This window comes from Lithobates pipiens, unplaced genomic scaffold (assembly GCF_037356315.1).
Source record: "Lithobates pipiens isolate NorthernLeopardFrog02 unplaced genomic scaffold, aLitPip1_a1.2 Scaffold_16, whole genome shotgun sequence".
NCBI classification, from domain to species: domain Eukaryota; kingdom Metazoa; phylum Chordata; class Amphibia; order Anura; family Ranidae; genus Lithobates; species Lithobates pipiens.
Window position 1 is genome coordinate 127215705 of NW_027507748.1, and position 19297 is coordinate 127235001.

The 19297-nt window shown below is 42.1% G+C and overlaps 1 protein-coding gene across 1 annotated transcript in view; it reads left to right on the top strand.

Moving 5' to 3' along the window:
• HIP1 (huntingtin interacting protein 1) overlaps positions 1-19297 on the top strand; it is a 174165-nt gene that overhangs the window by 58064 nt on the left and 96804 nt on the right. Inside the window, exons 3-6 of the mRNA XM_077480445.1 lie at positions 3872-4014; positions 4203-4259; positions 4652-4732; positions 13537-13613. Coding sequence (XP_077336571.1) covers positions 3872-4014; positions 4203-4259; positions 4652-4732; positions 13537-13613 — 358 coding nt within the window. The remainder of the gene's footprint in view (positions 1-3871; positions 4015-4202; positions 4260-4651; positions 4733-13536; positions 13614-19297) is intronic.

Consider the following 19297-nt stretch of genomic DNA (forward strand, 5'->3'; position numbering starts at 1 on the left):
GCAAAGGTGTTGGTGCGCTGCTGGACCAATGCAAACACTACTGTGTTATCAAGAACTTGCCCACCGCCCTCATCTATAGCTGGCTATCGCAGTAAGTGGCTTTGGAAGGCTAAACAACAGGTAACAACAAGGTCTGGGGAATGCCCAGGGAAAAAACCAAAGCCTACTTACCACCAGCTCGCAGACAACCAAATTAACCTGTCTAACAGTATGCGTTAAAAACAGGGGTTTAGTCCGCACGCATTTGCAAACGCATGCGTGAGCCACAGAGCCACGTCAAGGCACCTTGGTATCTGTGGTCCTAACACTAACATGGTTTCCCCGCAGTGGAGGCACATGCATTCTGATGGTTAGATGAGGGCAGGTGGACTGAAGGGGAGCCACCCCTCCTTAAAGGTACAGGACCACACCAAACACCCAGCAAGAGCACAATGGCAGCAAAGGTGTTGGTGTGCTGCTGGACCAATGAAAAACACTACTGTGTTATCAAGAACTTGCCCACCGCCCTCATCTATAGCTGGCTATCGCAGTAAGTGGCTTTGGAAGGCTAAACAACAGGTAACAACAAGGTCTGGGGAATGCCCAGGGAAAAAACCAAAGCCTACTTACCACCAGCTCGCAGACAACCAAATTAACCTGTCTAACAGTATGCGTTAAAAACAGGGGTTTAGTCCGCACGCATTTGCAAACGCATGCGTGAGCCACAGAGCCACGTCAAGGCACCCTGGTATCTGTGGTCCTAACACTAACATGGTGTCCCCGCAGTGGAGGCACATGCATTCTGATGGTTAGATGAGGGCAGGTGGACTGAAGGGGAGCCACCCCTCCTTAAAGGTACAGGACCACACCAAACACCCAGCAAGAGCACAATGGCAGCAAAGGTGTTGGTGCGCTGCTGGACCAATGCAAACACTACTGTGTTATCAAGAACTTGCCCACCGCCCTCATCTATAGCTGGCTATCGCAGTAAGTGGCTTTGGAAGGCTAAACAACAGGTAACAACAAGGTCTGGGGAATGCCCAGGGAAAAAACCAAAGCCTACTTACCACCAGCTCGCAGACAACCAAATTAACCTGTCTAACAGTATGCGTTAAAAACAGGGGTTTAGTCCGCACGCATTTGCAAACGCATGCGTGAGCCACAGAGCCACGTCAAGGCACCCTGGTATCTGTGGTCCTAACACTAACATGGTGTCCCCGCAGTGGAGGCACATGCATTCTGATGGTTAGATGAGGGCAGGTGGACTGAAGGGGAGCCACCCCTCCTTAAAGGTACAGGACCACACCAAACACCCAGCAAGAGCACAATGGCAGCAAAGGTGTTGGTGCGCTGCTGGACCAATGCAAACACTACTGTGTTATCAAGAACTTGCCCACCGCCCTCATCTATAGCTGGCTATCGCAGTAAGTGGCTTTGGAAGGCTAAACAACAGGTAACAACAAGGTCTGGGGAATGCCCAGGGAAAAAACCAAAGCCTACTTACCACCAGCTCGCAGACAACCAAATTAACCTGTCTAACAGTATGCGTTAAAAACAGGGGTTTAGTCCACACGCATTTGCAAACGCATGCGTGAGCCACAGAGCCACGTCAAGGCACCCTGGTATCTGTGGTCCTAACACTAACATGGTGTCCCCGCAGTGGAGGCACATGCATTCTGATGGTTAGATGAGGGCAGGTGGACTGAAGGGGAGCCACCCCTCCTTAAAGGTACAGGACCACACCAAACACCCAGCAAGAGCATTAATAGGTATATCATGCCCCCCTGCAGTGAGGAGAAGATGTGCTGTAACCTATCGCAACTAGTGAGCAGTATTACTGTACAGTAATCTCTAGCAGCCAATCAACAAGCAGAAATGTGCTGTAACCTCTAGCAACTAATCAGTGAGCCTTAAGGAGTGCTGTAACCTCTAGCAACCAGTCAGTAAACAGTAATTATATGCTGTAACCTCTGGCAACCAATCGCAATCGCTGCCTGATCTGATACAGTAAACTGATTTTAAGTCTAGCTGTTATTTATTTTATGTCTCAGAGAAGGTGGAAAACGAAATTGCATGGGCGGTGGGGGGCCCTAAGAAAATTTTTGCCCAGGGTCCAATCAATATTAAAGACGGCCTGGCCGTTCTCAGTGGCTTTCGGCCAGACTCGGCCGTTCTTGGTGGCTTTCGGCTTTCCGATTGTGGCCAAAAATAGACGAAAATAGCCAAAAGCCGCCCAGAACAGCAGAGAAGCTGACAATCGGGGTATAACATGCACCCACAATTTTCCCCTGATTTTATGGGGAAAAAGTGCGTGTTATACGCCGATAAATACGGTACTGCAGTAAAACTGCACTGAAGCACTACAATTTACTGCAATAAAACTGGCCTGACACACTAATTGCTCCTATGGGAAGGAATCTTTTATAGTGTGGGGTGGGTCTATGAGCAAAGAGCCATGATTGGCCTAAGTCATTAAGAGTTTCTCCAATTATGACTTTGCCAGTGTTCTGTGCCCTGATTGGGCAAAGCCTTCATTTCTCAAACACCCTGCCAGTTCAGATGTTGGTTGAATGAGCAAACAGATGTTCAGACTAAACTTATGCTCCGTCAATACTATTTACCAAGAGTAAAATTTTAACACTTATTCTTGCTCTTGTCTGCTTCAAGAATCTTAAGTAAAATGCATTATCACTTTGAAATATGTTTGATCCCAGCGTGTCAGAGGTGTTGGGAGGCTTGCAAGATCAGGGCAACATTCGCGGTCAGTAATCTTACAGTGATCTTCGGTGGCGGGGGGGGGGGAATGATCAATGAATGATGTGCCTTTTAAAACATACAGTATAAGCAACACTAAAAACACGCTTGTGTAATGTCAATAGATTGTCATGAGGGTAACTCCAGGAGTACACATGCAAAATACCTTCAAAATACTTTCAAATGCTTGCAGAGGCATAGACACATGTTCAACTTTTAAATTTGCAAATCTAAAGAGTGCGGCCTTGGTCGCTATAAGAAAAAAACACATTTCTTATTTTTATATAATGTACCTCTTATTTTTTATTGAGACGAGGAATAGCTTTGAAGCTCAAAACTGAGGTCAGTCTTGAAAGTTTGTAATGAGCCAAAGCAGTTCTCCTCTCACAACTATAATTAGTAGACTTTGTCAATTTATTGACACCTTTCTTAACCCAGGTTTTGTGCATCAAAACAAAAGATGTGCAAAGTTTTAAAGTTCACTTTCCTAAGAAGGCGGCCACAACCTGAGTTAAAAAGCCAGTGTGCTACACTTAAAGATCCTTGCTCTGTGTGTCGAAGCCTTGGTCTCTCTGCAGAGGTCTGACATGTCCTCTACATCAGACCTATACCTCTGGAATTGGCAAATTACATGATCCCTGTTGATTGGAGACTCTAGCACTGACTTAGCCATGGGTGTGTTGGACATCTTCAGAGAGTCCATTCTTTCACAAAACGAGCAAGGGATTCTTCTGTGCAGCATGCAGTCTGCAGACAGGCCTTTCTACTTTTAGAATTTGATGGTGATTTAAAATGAAAGTTCAATTGGGCTTTAATTGCCGAGTATGAGTAAGCTCATTCCTGAGTGATGCATGCCAGAGGAACTCAGGCAGACAGAGAATGATCACTGGATCAATAATGTTTTATTGTGGTATAGGAAATTGGGTTGTGGCCTCTGTTTTTTTTTTTTTTTACATTGGAACTTTAAAAGAAATGGTGATGTGGACAAAGGAGTAATGGCCCAGCAATTCCTTGTCACAACCCAAAGTTAATTGTGTGCAATGATAATGTATTTGTACTGCATTTTATTTATGTTAATAGTTATTATTGCTATTCTGTTTTCTGAGGCATATGAGTTGCTTTCTTAACACAAGTCCACCTTGTATTTTGGGGACACATCATGAGAAGGGGGCTCAGACCTTTTGGGTAGCTGTGAACCGCCTGCCACTGTCCAGCAATGCAGTTCTCTGCTGGAAATTCTGCCATGTTTTTCACAAGTTGCTGCGAGATGGTCACCCCAATGTGAGTATGGAATGCAGTCTACAGCATGTACACTTACCAGATTCAATATCTTAGAATACCCATATACATGACATGCATTTTAGATGACAAGAAATTCATAAAACATTTATCAGAATGTAAAATTACCCATCAATGGCTTTCACAAAGTTCCCTATCTGATATATTTTGCATGTATTCCCTGTTTTCAGGTTTTGAAAGACTCTCTGCGTTACAAAAATGAGCTCATTGATATGAGCCGGATGTGGGTAAGAGCATTTTGTCAACTAGTTTTATATCACTTCATAAAAATCCACTTTTGTTAAAGTACCTCTCTGTTTGTTGAGTGTCAGTCCCGGTTCTGCATCAAAGAGCAGGTTCTTTACTGTAGATTGGCAGAAGTGCATGAAAGGAAAACCATACTATGGGGCATTCTTTTTTTTTTTTTGTTTTGGGGTGTCTATTTTTTTATTTTTTTTAATTAAAAATTAACTTCTTCAAATTAGGATAGGATCATTCTCTTGATAGACATTTTCTATTCAAGATCAACAGAGATCAAGTAATCAATACTATATTGTATTTTGTTTACCAGTACCTTCCAATGTAGAGAACTGAGTTTCCTAAACATAATTCAAAAGGTTGCCATTTGTGTGCATTATAGGGGCATCTTAGTGACGGGTATGGACAGCTATGTAGCATCTATTTAAAGCTTCTGAACACGAAGATGGATTTCCACACAAAGGTAAGCGTTTAAAAACCTGATATCTGCACACTTATATACAGGGCCGGTGCTTGACTATTTCACGCCCTAGGCAAGACTATCATCCCTAGGTGCGGAGTGTCGTTGGTCTTGCCTAGGGCTGCATGGGTGTCTACAACAGGATTAGAGAGCAAAATCACCGGGGCAGCAGCTACATCCAGAGACATTGTGCCCGCCTGCTCAGCTGTCCTTGTGCCAGCCTCCTCCACTGTCCTTGTGCCCTCCTCATAGGCTGAGCTGCTGCTGGCCTCCTCTGCAACAGCCATGACGGATGTCCCCCATGGCTGCTGCTTTCTCTAGAGTCAGTCAGTGCCCCAGCCCTGTGTAGGGCCCCCTGGTGTTCCCTGGTCAGGCTAATGGGGAAGTCAGTGCTCGTGGCTGTGCCTCCTAGACAGCAGTGAACCCCAGGCTGCATGGTTCGCCTAGTGGGAGCGCCAGTCCTGCTTGTATAGCTGTTTAAACCTGAACTGAACTGAAACTTTTTCTGGTTCAGTCGCATCAATACATTAAAGATGGAGATTCTCCCATGTTTCTTTTATATATGCAATATGATTCACATTATTCCACCTTGGGGTTTCTTTACCCAACTCCAAACTCAAATCACTGAATTTGTATGGTAATCCCAAAAGACCCTATCTTAAAATGGCAGTTCTTGTGAAAACTAAAGCTGTGGCCTGGGTTTACCAAATTTTGAACTGTACCACAAAGCCACTCTACTAAATAGACTCTCTGACTGGGTCTATCACAAACCCACAAATAAGTGATCCAATTAGAGCATGATATCTTCCAATTGGACCTTCCCTGGCTGCCCCTACCTAACGTCCCCATCCTTCCTCCCTTCCCTTTGTGGCACAGCCTCTTACTCTATGGGGCAGATTAATCATCCCTCACAAATTCTCCCACTGTAAGGGTTCTTTAACTCCTAAATTTGATAATAATTTCTTCAAACCTGGTTTACAGACAGCTATGATAGCTGTGATAGCGACCCTGTCTCAGAAGCACTGGCCCTAAATATGTCTTTTCCTTCCTGACTATTCTATCTCTAGGGCTTGGACTTTTTTTCCCCATCTTCATTGTCTGGCAATAACCGGCTACCCTCAGCTCAGCTCACTGGCTTCTTACATAGACTTAAAACAGTTTCCTAGTTTGGAAGATTTCCTCTCTCGATCCCTTAACCCTGACCATACTGTTTCTCAGTTGTATGGCATTTTGAGAGAGGGGACCTCTAAGACAGATCCTCCGTTCATATCTTAATGGGAAAATTTCTTTGAATACATTGTTATTAGTGGACAACTGGAGTAAATGTTTCCTTTTCATGCACAAACTCTCAATGTCTTCATATTTCCAGGGGAAGAGTTATAAGATTGTCCTTTTGGAACAGGACCCTAGTTACATGTTTGCTTCTTCCCCCAATACCTGCTAGAGGTACATAGAAGAAGAAGGCTCCTTTTTTCATGTTTGGTGGGGTTGTCACTGTTATGGCAAAAAGTATTTTCCTTATACAATTCCATGTGTATTTGTGACATTCAAGCTGTCTCTGAGGTTTCCCTTTCATTAATAATTAATAATTCCTGGGTCATTTTCCAAAATTAAAACCACTGGAATTCTACCTCTCCTGCAGTGATTTTCCTTCTCTCCTGATCATTTCTTTCTGTGCATTTTTGGAACTTTCAAAATCTTCAGACCCTTTTTTTTATTTAATACAGGCACCATGCGGGTCCTTCCTTTTCATCCTTGATTATACTCCCCTTTTTTGTCTTTTTTTTGTCTTTCACTTTGACTCCTCATAAAACCCTTTCCTGTCCCATTGTATTGTTTCTGTTTCTATACACATGCTTGTACTTGCACTATGAATTCCATTATCCTATGTACGGCCTCTGGCCCTGAGCCTGCTAGTTCAGCTAATTTGTTTTCAGCATGTGTGTATTTTTTTCACTGTTATATTGTACTTCACTTGGAATTCAGTATTTTGTCTATTGTCTTACTTTACCCTGTGCAATATACTCTGTTGAAAACATCGGAATAAAGTGTTATTTGACTCTAAAACTGAACTCTGTGCTAAAAGCTAAGTATTGCAAATATGTGCATATCAACTTTTTTTTTTACCTGCAAAAGGATATCTCATTCAGTTTAGCCAGTGTTGTGATTCAGACATTCCTGCTAGACAAAGCAGCCAAGGTATCTTTTTATGTACTGTAATACCTCTTAATAATTAGGTGCAGACTTTAAACCAAAAGGATAATTGTTATAAACTGTAAATAGTAAATGGTACATCCAGTGTGCTTGAATATCAACAATTCACTTATAACGACGATACAGATTAAATTAAAATGTCATTACAAAAGTTATATCCAAGTGGACTGGGTGTACTATATAATATTTACAATCTAAAGCATATCTTGGACATCTCTGTAGACTACACTGCAGCTAGCAATACAGCCTGGTCCACCCTAACCTCTTAACTGGACCTTGGGGAGCAGCAGAAAACTGGTGAGGTCATCTCTGTGCTCTCCCTTTTTGTAAGCATGTGCACTGTGAAGAGCTCTGACTAGTTTGGAGTATTGCCTCTCCCTGTTTGAATTCTGCTTTTCTGAAAGACCAAAATCTATGACGTTACATCAATACTATGCAATGGATGACAAAAAGGTTAAAATCAAGACAGTCATGAACTAAGTTTATATAATGATTTTTTAAGGGAACACATAATTGGATTAAAAGGTGTTTTTCATACCTCCCAGGAGTTCAGTTTTTTTTAAGTATATTTTATTGTTTTTTTTTAAATTACAAGGTAGACTGTTTCACAATACAAAACAGATTGTTTCACATTACAAGGTAAATACATGTTACCTGGACAATGTATAACTAAAAATGGTCTTAGATTTAAGCAAGAAACCAATGCCAAACCTGGCAGCTGTGATCTCACTGTACCGGGGGGGGGGGGGGACCCGCAGGTAAGAAAGAAAAGAAAAGAGAAGGAAGAGAGAGAGAGAAATGGAAGAAGAGGAGAAGGGACACCTTGGGATTATCTCCTCTCATCTTCCTCGGTTGGGCAGAGGTCCTAGGTATGGTCAAAAATAGAGACTAGAAAAACCATACTGAATGCTGTTTAACCTTTCTTGGATATAGAATACAAACTTGATTGTTATGTAAAATCTACAGTATGGATAATAACATCACTAGATATGCATATTAAAGAATCCTGTAGAAAGGATTTCTCAGACGGCGTTAGACATTTGTCTATGAAAGAGCCCCACCTGAATTCAAAGATTATTATTTTGGCCGATATTTGGTAGTATGGCGTTGAGCTTTTCTATGAATAGCAGGAACTTGAGGTCTCTTTTAGTTTCTGGTAAAGGTGGGCGGTAGTGAAGAAATCCAGTGCTGGAATAAAATCCTACAAGCAACGAGCAAGCGTACAAGTGTCCATTGGTAGTTTCTTGTAGCATCGATATAACTGAGACCCCTGAGGGGTTCTTCTTGTTAGGGTATCTAAACAGGAGGGGCATGGGATCCTTTGATATCTGGCAGTCCGTTATTTCCTGGATAAATGATAGGATCCCTGTATTTTGAAATGGCCGGACATGACCTTATACGATGGAATAGAGATGGTCTGAGGAATAAGCACCAAGGACATGTGACCTCCTTTGGTGTTGGATGGTTGGTGGAGAATGGGATTTAAGCTCTATGAAGCAGTTTGAACCTTGTTTCCCTCCAGGATTCATTTGTTATCAATTTTAAAGTGGTTGTAAACCCACTTTGAAAACCCCCCAAAAAACTAACACCTGCAAGACAAAGGCATAGTGAGCTAGTATGCATAGCATTCTAGCTCATTATGTAATACTCACCTGAGATTGAAGCCCTCGCTGCGGTGCCCATACACAGCACCGGCTGGTGACATCACTTCCGGGTGTCGTGGCTCTGGCGCTGTAATTGGCCGGAGCCGCGATGATGTCACTCCCATGCAGGCACGGGAGCTGCTGGTAATGGCACACTCAATGGCACACTCACTGAAGCAAATGGCACATACGTGCCATTGCTTCAATGCGCATGTGCCGATGACGTCGGCACATGCAAATACAGGAGATATCCTGGGTAGCTACAGGTAAGCTTTAGTATAGGCTTACCTGCAGTAAAAAGTGGTCTGTAAGGGTTTACAGCCACTTTAAGGTAGTTGCATATCCTTCTTGTCAATGATATCATCTCCAGTTATATCCTTGCTCCAGGATTTCGATGGGGTATGGTGCAGTGATTTTGTAAAGATTCAGTTCAGTGGTTTGTATATGTCTGAGACTGAGTAATGTTGAACTTCAATTAGATTGTCTATTGGGGGCGACTGAAACCTGATATTTTTTTGAACAAGTCTTGTGTGTAAAGTTTGAAATTTGTGAAACCTAAAGGAAGCGATGTTTTCGAAGGTGGAATTCCTTGGCCAGAGAGATTAATGGCTTGAGAGATCCCGTGTTTTCATCATACATAGAGAATACGTTTATTAAACCCCTATCTTTCCATTGTGAGAATGGTTCGTATTGTAGGCCTGGTGGAAACATTGGGTTCCCGTGAATAGGCATTTGGAGATATATGGAGAGAGTCCCAGCTTTTTGCCCCCTCTCCCTCCATGCTATTATAGTGTCCCGGATTAGTAGATTTTGTTTAATATGTTTGGGAGTCAATCTTAATGAGCTATGTAGTAGTGCAGATAGGTTATAGGGATGGACCATAGCTGATCCTACCTCATAGTTGGAATATTTTGAGATTTGGAGAATCCAGTCTATCCCCATTCTCAGCAGACAAGATCAATTATACACTCTGATGTTAGGAAAGTTATCCCCCCTCGCTCCTTGGGAGATATAAGTTACTGTACTCTATACTGCCTTATTAATTATTTGGATATCTTTGTGTTTCATAATCAATGGTATGGTTTGGAGGGGGTACAGAAAGAAACAAACCATCTTGAACAGGGCACATCTCTCAAAGAGTGATAGAGGAAGCTCCATCCAGGTTTCTAATTCACCCACAATTTAAGAGAGTAGAAGGGGATAGTTGGTAAGGGTAGAGGGAGGAAGGTTCTCTACCTATTTTTATACATAGGTAGGTGATATGTTTGTTATTGGTGGGGAAGGGGGATGATAGTGCTCATTTGCATGATTTCTGTGCATTTAGAGGGAGTACTTCCCTTTTGTGAACGTTTATTTTTAGGCCTGAACATAGATGGAATGGGTCAAAAATCTGTTGTATATTGGATATACAGTAGCCATAGATGGTGCTGCTGAAAAACATTAGTATGTTATCTGTGAATAAGGCTACCCACAGTTCTTCGCGACCTGTAGGGATTCTATGTAGTGGGGCTTGTCGTTGAGGAGGAGAGGGGTTCTATTGCTAGACTGAATAGAAGTGGGGAGAGGGGACAAACCTGTCTCAGATATATGTGCTGCAGTTGTGCTGCAGTTACAACCCTGGCTATAGGTGCTGAATATAAACTGTGGATAAAATGGCAAAAGGGGCCAGAGGCCAAATTTTTGCATGACCAAAGAAGGCCACTGAAAGCTCACACTGTCGAAATCTAATGTGATGATTGCTATGTCTTCTTGGAGGTGTGCTTTCGCATATTCCAGAACTGCTAGGACCTTACGTATATTGGAACAGGCTGACCTTCCTTTGGTAAAACCAGCTTGTGGCAGGTTTATCAAAGAAGGCATGATGTTCGATAGTCAGGATGCCACTATTTTTGAGAGGATTTTAGAGTCCACGTTTGAAAGGGAAATTGGGCGATATGAGCTAGGCTCTGCAGGGTGTTTGCCCTTTTTTGCTATCAATTTTATGTTTACCTGATGTCCCGATAGTAAATATGGGCCTCCATCCCACGTGCCATTGTAGACTTCCAGTAGCGTATTGGCCAGCATTTTTTTGGTCAACTTTAAAAATTCAGGAGTGTACCCATATGGGCCCGGGTCTTTGCCATTTGCCATTTTTTTATATTCTCAGATATTTCTTCATGGTTTATTGGGGAGTTTAATAATGTCAAATGAGTCTATTTTTAGGAGGACTAGTGAATTTTGATATTCTAAGATTTAATTATGTCTTTCGGCAAAGAGGAGAAGGTACCTTTGGTGTCCTTTAGGGAAGTGATGTGGGTTGGATGATATGGTCCCCTGCATAGACTGGCTAGTAACTTCCCAGCTTTGTTCCCATGTTTATGAAATTGCAGCTGGGTGTATGATGACTTGATGTTTTCTATGTTATCAGCCCAGACATCAAAAAGTTGCTTGGCTTTGTGCCAAAGTTTTAAGTTGTCTTAAGTGTGTTGTTCATTTAACCGGGTTTGTGCTAAGCGCAATCTATTACTAGCTTCTAGATAATTTTTTTGGGGTGTTTTTCTTGAGTATGAGTATGGACATATCATATGATCCTGCCTTGCAAGAAAGCTTTGCCCACTTCCCAATAAAGGTTGGGGTTTACCCTATGAGAGGCATTTGTTTCCTCATACTCTGACCATGCGGTCTCTAACACACGTTTGAATGTTCCATTTTGTTCGCGATAGGAGGGAAAGCGCCATTGTCTGTGATTATCTCTAGGTAAGGAGTGTGTGAGCATTACTTATATAGGTCTATGGTCTGAAATGACCAGATCAGGAATTGTGGATTCTCTAATGCTGGGCAGAAGGGAGGCAGTGCAGAAAGGGTAATCTAGCCTGGTGAAAGGTTCGTGAACAGGAGAGTAAAAAGAATACTCTCTGTCAGATGGGTGTGATATACACCATGGATCGACTCATTGCAGAGCAGTAATCATCTGAAAAAATTGAGTGTCTTGTCTTTGGATTGTGTAGGATGCTCTGGTGTGTTTTGGGGACCTATAATCACTATTCGACATGATCATATTGAATTCCCCTCCTTTTAAGTGTGGAACTGTTCTGATAGTTTACTGAAGTACCTTTTATCCAGCAAGTTTGGAGCATATATATTAGTAATCAACAGTTTTTTGAAAGGGAGTTTAATGTGAGCTGAAATCAATCGGCCCTCTTCATCTTTATGTTCTGATACCAAGTCATAGGATAGAGATTTGTGAAAAAGGATCAGCATCCCTGCTTTCCTTCCGTGGGCGGCTGATCCAATGACTTTGCCTACCCAAAGTTTTTGCATACAGGAGAAGTCATCTTCAGAGAGATGGGTCTCCTGTAGTAAAGCTATGTCTGTTTTGAGCCTTTTCAAATGTCCGAGGATTTCCATTCTCTTAGCCGGGGAATGTAATCCCTTAACATTCCACAAAACTACTTTTGTGTGATGTCAAGTGGGACATGGAAATGGGAGATCCCTCGATGTCTGCACTCGCTATTTGGTGAGGGGAATTGGATGTTCTGCTCATAGGTTACAGAGGTACAGTTTTGGCAAATGCTTGTTTCCCATACTGAATGTTGTTTCCCATACTGAATGAGAGAGAAAGAGATAGGAGTAAAAATAGAGTAAGAATAAGGCTAAACCAGTAAACTGTGTAAATATATGACTTCACTTTTTTACGCATGTGAATTCCACTTCCAGTAATACCGCTAGCCTGAAGGCATAAAGAATAAAGAAACGAGTAACCCGGTTACAACTCCTCTTATGTGCGTGCATAATAGGGGTGTGAATTAAAGCATACCACTATAGATAGCTCCTAGTGGAATATGCTGAATGTGGAATTTAAACCAGGATTTGAGGATTAAACACTTTACAATATTATAAGATTCACATTTATATAAAGGATTTTTAGACTTTCAGCAAGAGAAATCAGCCTTGTTGGTGTATACTGGCATCTTCTTTGAGTTTGTCCCCTAGGGCAGGAGGGTGCACAAAGATACCACAAACCTGAAGGCACATCTGGGTTAAAAGACTGCTCAGCGGTGTTGATAAGTTGGATCCGGTGTTGTGGTCAGTTTTAGACATTTAGGAGGATCCTTCCTGGGGCTTCTCTGTTCCCTGGGTCCCTGTTTGATGATATCCACGAATGTATCAGCTGCCGCTGGTCTGGGTGTGAGGGAGCAAAGGAGGGATTCTGCTTTTTTGGGAGTGTGGAGTGTGCGTTGGTTCCCATCAGGAGCTTGCAGGCGGAGTATGGCAGGATATGCCATTGTGAAGCAGATGCCTTTCTTAAAGAGCTCTGAGCAGACCGTTTGGAATTCCTGTCATTTGTGGGAACACCTCTGCTGAGTAATGCACGAATATTAGGAGCTTGTGTCCTTCGAATCCCACAGAACGGGCTTTCTGATAACTTTGCAGGATAGCAAGACGGTCCATGTAGTTAAGATATTTGACATTTACAGGTCTGGGGTTCTTTTTTTTATTTTCTGGAGCACCTATGTGGTAAGCTTGTTCAGTCACACATTTAAAGCGTAGAGCCAGGGCCTCTTGTATGTGAGTGACGCAGATGTCCAGCAAAGATTCGGGCTTGTATGTCTCTAGAGGACTGATTATTCTTAAATTGTTCCTCCTCAAACGATTTTCCAAATCTTCTATTCATTCAGGAGTTGTTGCGCAGGGTACTTCTCCATAACAACATTTGTTTGATATTGGTCACCCTCCAGAGATGATATGCGTTGTTCTGCCTCTGTGAGTCTATCAGACTATTATGGTGCCGGAGCCGGAAGTCTAGGAGTTCAGTTTTAATGATCACATTCCTACTTCTCCATGCTTTATTCTCTCTCTCACTTTCTGCTAATTCAACATCTTCTTTTGTTCTGCAGATCTTAAATAACATTTTTAATACTGTTCCTCCTATGCACAATATTTCATCATTTTTCTGTTACCCATGCCTAGAACCCTCGTTTCCCAGGCAACCTTCAGATGACTGACAGACAGCTGGATGAGGCTGGAGAGAATGATGTCAATAATTTGTAAGTTTTTTTCCTACCTTAAATACATTTGCTTAATATAAAACTTCTTTTTTACTCTGCTCAAACTGTTACTGTGACAAGCCAGACACTAACAATGGCTTGCCAAACATTATAGTCAATCTTGTATTTTTTAAGAAGTATTAACCCCTTAAATAAAATTTATTCTATTGCAGCTTACCAATTCTTACATGTGATGGCTACATTACTTTCCTTTTTTAGGCTTTTTTTTTCATTTGGTGATCCTACCATTTATTTTTAAACTTCCTTTAACAAATGAAGTTGTCCAGTAAAAGAGGCAGTTAGAGGGTTGAGACAAACAATTTAACACTGCCAAAGGTGCTTTTGATGGTGAGCTTTTATTTCATTATATAAAACTTTTATCCTAATAGAAAAAAACAACAGTTTTTGTAACTGCCCAAAAAGTGTTAGCTGGAGTATAACTTTTATTTGTGAAACTGGCTATACACTAGTAGAATTTCTTTTCAAATTCTTTGTCTTAAAAATGTTCACATTTTTAATTGCTAGTGGGGTCAAATCAACACTTGTTTAAGACCGCAGTGCTGAGATCATTTGAAGGAGCAGGATGGAAAACAGTGCATGTGGTTTTTGTTTGGAAAATTACATTCATTCCAAAATTGAATGTTAAAAGCAAACATTGGTCAAGTCATCAAATGTACTGAGAATTTTCCTACAAACATTCATTGGAAAATCTACTAGTGTATAGCCAACTTTAGTAAAGTCAATGTAAATCTGCTAGTCCATTTTACAGTACCTTCTCCCCAAACTGACAATGCTGGTATTCCAAGGTGTCTCTGTTGCTCCTCTATCCAGACTTGTGACACCCTAAAACAGGGAGGTGTGTTACTGGCTGGATCACCAGATAAAAACAAACGGAAAAGTCCCAAAAAAACAAAAGCAGTCTCCACATTAATGGATTGGTAAGCTACCATATATTATTTTTGTTTTTGAGGTTAATAACATTTTCAATTATGATTTATTATTATTAAAACTTATAATTGAGTGTTACTTTACAATACCAGTACATTTAATGTCATACTTCCCCAGAAGCCAGCAATCAGTGTTCGCATATTAGCAGAAACATAAGTATACAAGCTGTGTATAAGAGCACCTTTTTTTTTTTTATATAAATTATTTAAAGTAGAAATAAACCCTCACAAAAGATTACTTATGCCGCGTACACACGATCGGACTTTTCGAGGGACTAGGTCCGACGGTATTCTGACGGACTTTCGGCGGAGTTCCGACGGACTTTCCAAATGAACGGACTTGGCCACACACAATCACACCAAAGTCAGACGGATTCGAACGTGATGACGTACGACTGGACTAGAATAAGAAAGTTCATAGCCAGTAGCCAATAGCTGCTAAGGTCGTAGTAACGGCGCTCGCCTGCTGTTAGTTGTACCTGCAGGAGACTCACCTGCCGCTAACTGTACCTAGTCCCCGCGGGGATCTATTTCAAATTAAAGGGTGTAGCTGAAGTGAAACCTAGTTCATTAAAGTGCTTAAATGGCAATATCGCAAAGATAAAATTATAAAAAATTATGAAAAAGCAAATAAATATTCCACATGCGCAAATCGCTAGCAATATGAGACGTGCATAAAGATATTATAGAAACCCTAACTCACATTATGTTAATACAGAAACTTCAATGCACTTACTGCAGTGTTAAAAGTGCATATATGCATTTGTGCAAAACATACATTAAAAAAGTGCTAAGTGCTTAAAAAGGTGCCACAATATCAATATCAACTGTGAAGAAAGTGCTACGTGCTTCTGAAAGTGCCACAATATGTAAATCCAGTCCTTTGCACTTTATAAAATCGCTAAATGGAAGCGTGCAATGTTTAGGTTGATACAAAAATCCAACAGCAGAAAAACAATAATAATCCAATCAGAAAGTCATTCTGGAACAAAAGTGACAGTGTGCTTCAATGTTTAGTGGATTCCTGGATTGTAACCGGTGCGATTTCCATGTTTAGAGACAATAATCCGCACTCACCAGCTCCCTTTGATTGGAGAGCAGATTGTCCTTGCTGTGGAAGAGAGTGGGATATCGCTCGGTGTGGAGGGTTCATTCTGATATATGCCCATTTGATCTTTGGATCTGAAAAATTACTGGATGGTAACTGGACCAGCTCTACATAGCGGCACAGGGGCTCACACTGTGGAGGCGCATCAACCCCTTAAGGGGCGAGGGAGCTGGTGAGTGCGAATTATTGTCTCTAAACACGGAAATCGCACCGGTTACAATCCAGGAATCCACTAAACATTGAAGCACACTGTCACTTTTGTTCCAGAAGGACTTTCTGATTGGATTATTATTGTTTTTCTGCCGTTGGATTTTTGTATCAACCTAAAAATTGCATGCTTTCATTTAGCGATTTTATAAAGTGCAAAGGACTGGATTTACATATTGTGGCACTTTCAGAAGCACGTAGCACTTTCTTCACAGTTGATATTGATATTGTGGCACCTTTTTAAGCACTTAGCACTTTTTTAATGTATGTTTTGCACAAATGCATATATGCACTTTTAACACTGCAGTAAGTGCATTGAAGTTTCTGTATTAACATAATGTGAGTTAGGGTTTCTATAATATCTTTATGCACGTTTCATATTGCTAGCGATTTGCACATGTGGAATATTTATTTGCTTTTTCATAATTTTTTATAATTTTATCTTTGCGTGAGACATTACCATTTAAGCACTTTAATGAACTAGGTTTCACTTCAGCTACACCCTTTAATTTGAAATAGATCCCCGCGGGGACTAGGTACAGTTAGCGGCAGGTGAGTCTCCTGCAGGTACAACTAACAGCAGGCGAGCGCCGTTACTACCACCTTAGCATTTATTTACGTTTTTTCCACCTTTCAGGTTGAATATGTAAGGTAGTGGCAGCCCCTCCTTTTACCACTAAGGTTTTTGGTTTTCACCTTTGGTGCAGTTTTTTGATTTTTTAGTAACAATTTAGGGTCCTTAGCACACCTTTACCTCCCTTTTTTCTATAGTAGCCAATAGCTGCCCTAGCGTCGGTTTTTGTCCGTCGGACTAGCATACACACAAACGGATTTCTCGGTCCGGCAGAGTTCCGGTGAAAAAATTTAAAACATGTTCTATTTCTGAAGTACGCTGGATTTTTGGCAAGCAAAGGTCCGATGGAGCCCACACACGATCGAATTGTCCGACGGACTCGTTCGGTCGTGTGTACGTGGCATTAGATGTAAATCTGAACCGAGCAAGCAGTGTCACCTTAGGGCAGGAAATGTCTGTGGTCTTGCTGGTGTGATTTTTGTTTTAACCACTTAAGTCCCGGACCATTTGGCTATCCAAACACCAGGGCACTTTTGCGATTCAGCACTGCGTCGCTTTAACTGACAATTGCGCGGTCGTGCAACGTGGCTCCCAAGCAAAATTGACGTCCTTTTTTTCTCACAAATAGAGCTTTCTTTTGGTGGTATTTGATGACCTCTGCGGTTTTTAAACAAAAATAGCTATAAACAAAATAGAGCGACAATTTTGAAAGAAACGCATTATTTTTTACATTATGCTATAATAAATATCCCCAAAAAATATATAAAAAAACAATTCTTTTCCTCAGTTTAGGCCAAAACGTTTTCTTCTACATATTTTTGGTAAAAAAAAAGGGCAATAAGCGATTATTGATTGGTTTGCGCAAAAGTTATAACGTCTACAAAATAGGGGTTAGTTTTATGGCATGTTTATTAATAATTTTATTTTTTATTAGTAATGGTGGCGATTGGCAATTTGTATCGTGACTGCGACATTATGGCGAACGCATTGGACAATTTTGACACATTTTTGGGACCATTGTCATTTTTACAGCGATCAGTGTTATAAAATTCCATTGATTACTGTAAAAATTACACTGGCAGTGAAGGGGTTAACCACTAGGGGGCTAGGAAGGGGTTACGTGTGTCATGGGGAGTGATTATAACTCTTAGAGGGCGTGGCTATTAATGACACTTCACCGAGCACAGGGAGCTATCATCAGTGACAGTGTCACTAGGTAGAACTGGGAGATGCTTGTTTACATTAGCATCTCCCCGTTATTCAGCTCCACGGGTATCCCCATGGACATCAAGTCTGCAGGACCTGCAATCCTACTCACCGAGCTCCCGGCAGGGTCGCGTGCGTGCCGCCCGTGGCACGCACTTGTCCACATGGCGGCAAATTCAAAGGCAAATACCTGTACGGCCATTTGCCCAGCCGTTCCCTTCTGCTGACGTATATATATACATGCGGCGGTCAGCAAATGGTAAAAGCAGGCCATTAAAACAAGAAAAGAGGAATGCATTGTTTACATTGCAGGAACCTGTACAACAACATACTGTGTTTTATTGTTTGTGTTTAGATAAAAACGTAAAAAAAAATAAAGAGGATCTCCTGTCTCCCCCCCCCCCCCCAAAAAACAAAAAAATGTAAAGTCAGCAGCTACAGTATTTGTATCCACCCCAAACTTGCTCATCCATGTCTTTATGTCTTTATGGACCTTGCTTTGTGCACTGGTCCAAATCATTCGATGGAGGGGGGATTATGGTGTGGGGTTGTTTTTCAGGGGTTGGGCTTGGACCCTTAGTTTCAGTGAAGGGAAATCTTAAGACGTCAGCATACCAAGATATTTTGGACAATTTCATGCTCCCAACTTTGTGGGAACAGTTTGGGGATCGCCCCTTCCTGTTCCAAAATGACTGCGCACCAGTGCACAAAGCAAGGTCCATAAAGACATGGATGAGTGAGTTTGGGGTGGAGGAACTTGACTGGTCTGCGCAGAGTCCTAACCTCAACCCGATAGAACACCTTTGGGGTGAATTAGAGAGGAGACGATGAGCCAGGCCTTCTCATCCAACATCAGTGCCTGACCTAACAAATGCGCTTCTGGAAGAATGGTCAAACAATCCCATAGACACTCCTAAACCTTGTTGACAGCCTTCCCAGAAGAGCTGAAGCTGTTATAACTGCAAAAGGTGGGCCAACTCAATATGGAACCCTACAGATCAAGACTGGAATGCCAGTAAAGTTAATGTGCATGTAAAGGCAGATGTCCCAATAATTTTGACAATATAGTGTATATATGTATGCCCCCATAGCAGTGTCCTCGGTCCCCTCCCTCCACAGTAGTGTTCTCTGCACCCCCCCCCCCCAATGTAGTGTCCTCTCTCTGCTCCCTTCACATCCCTCCCCCCACTGAAGTGTGTTCTGCCCCCTTCCTCCCCACAGTAGTGTTCTGTAGCCCCCAATTCCGTGTCCTTTGCCCCCTTCACATTACGCCCTCCACTGTATTGTCCCCCCTCCCCCACAGTAGTGTCCTGTATCCCCTCCCCCAAAGCAGTGTCCTCTGCCCCCCTTCACATCATACCCCTGACTGTAGCATCCTCTGTCCCCTTCCCCCAGTAGTGTCTTTTACCCCCTCAAAAGCATCCTCTGCCCCCTTTACATCATCCCCACCACTGTAGTGTGCTCTACCCCCCCCCCCCCAATAGCAGTGTCTTCTGCCCCCTCACAAAGTGTCCCCTGCCCCCTGAAAGCAGTGTCTTCTTCCGCCCAATCTCTGTCCATTTCTGATCACAAGCCCCTCTCACTGTAGTGTTCTGTACCCCCCCCCCCCGCCTAATGCAATGTTCTCTCTCTACCCCTTCAC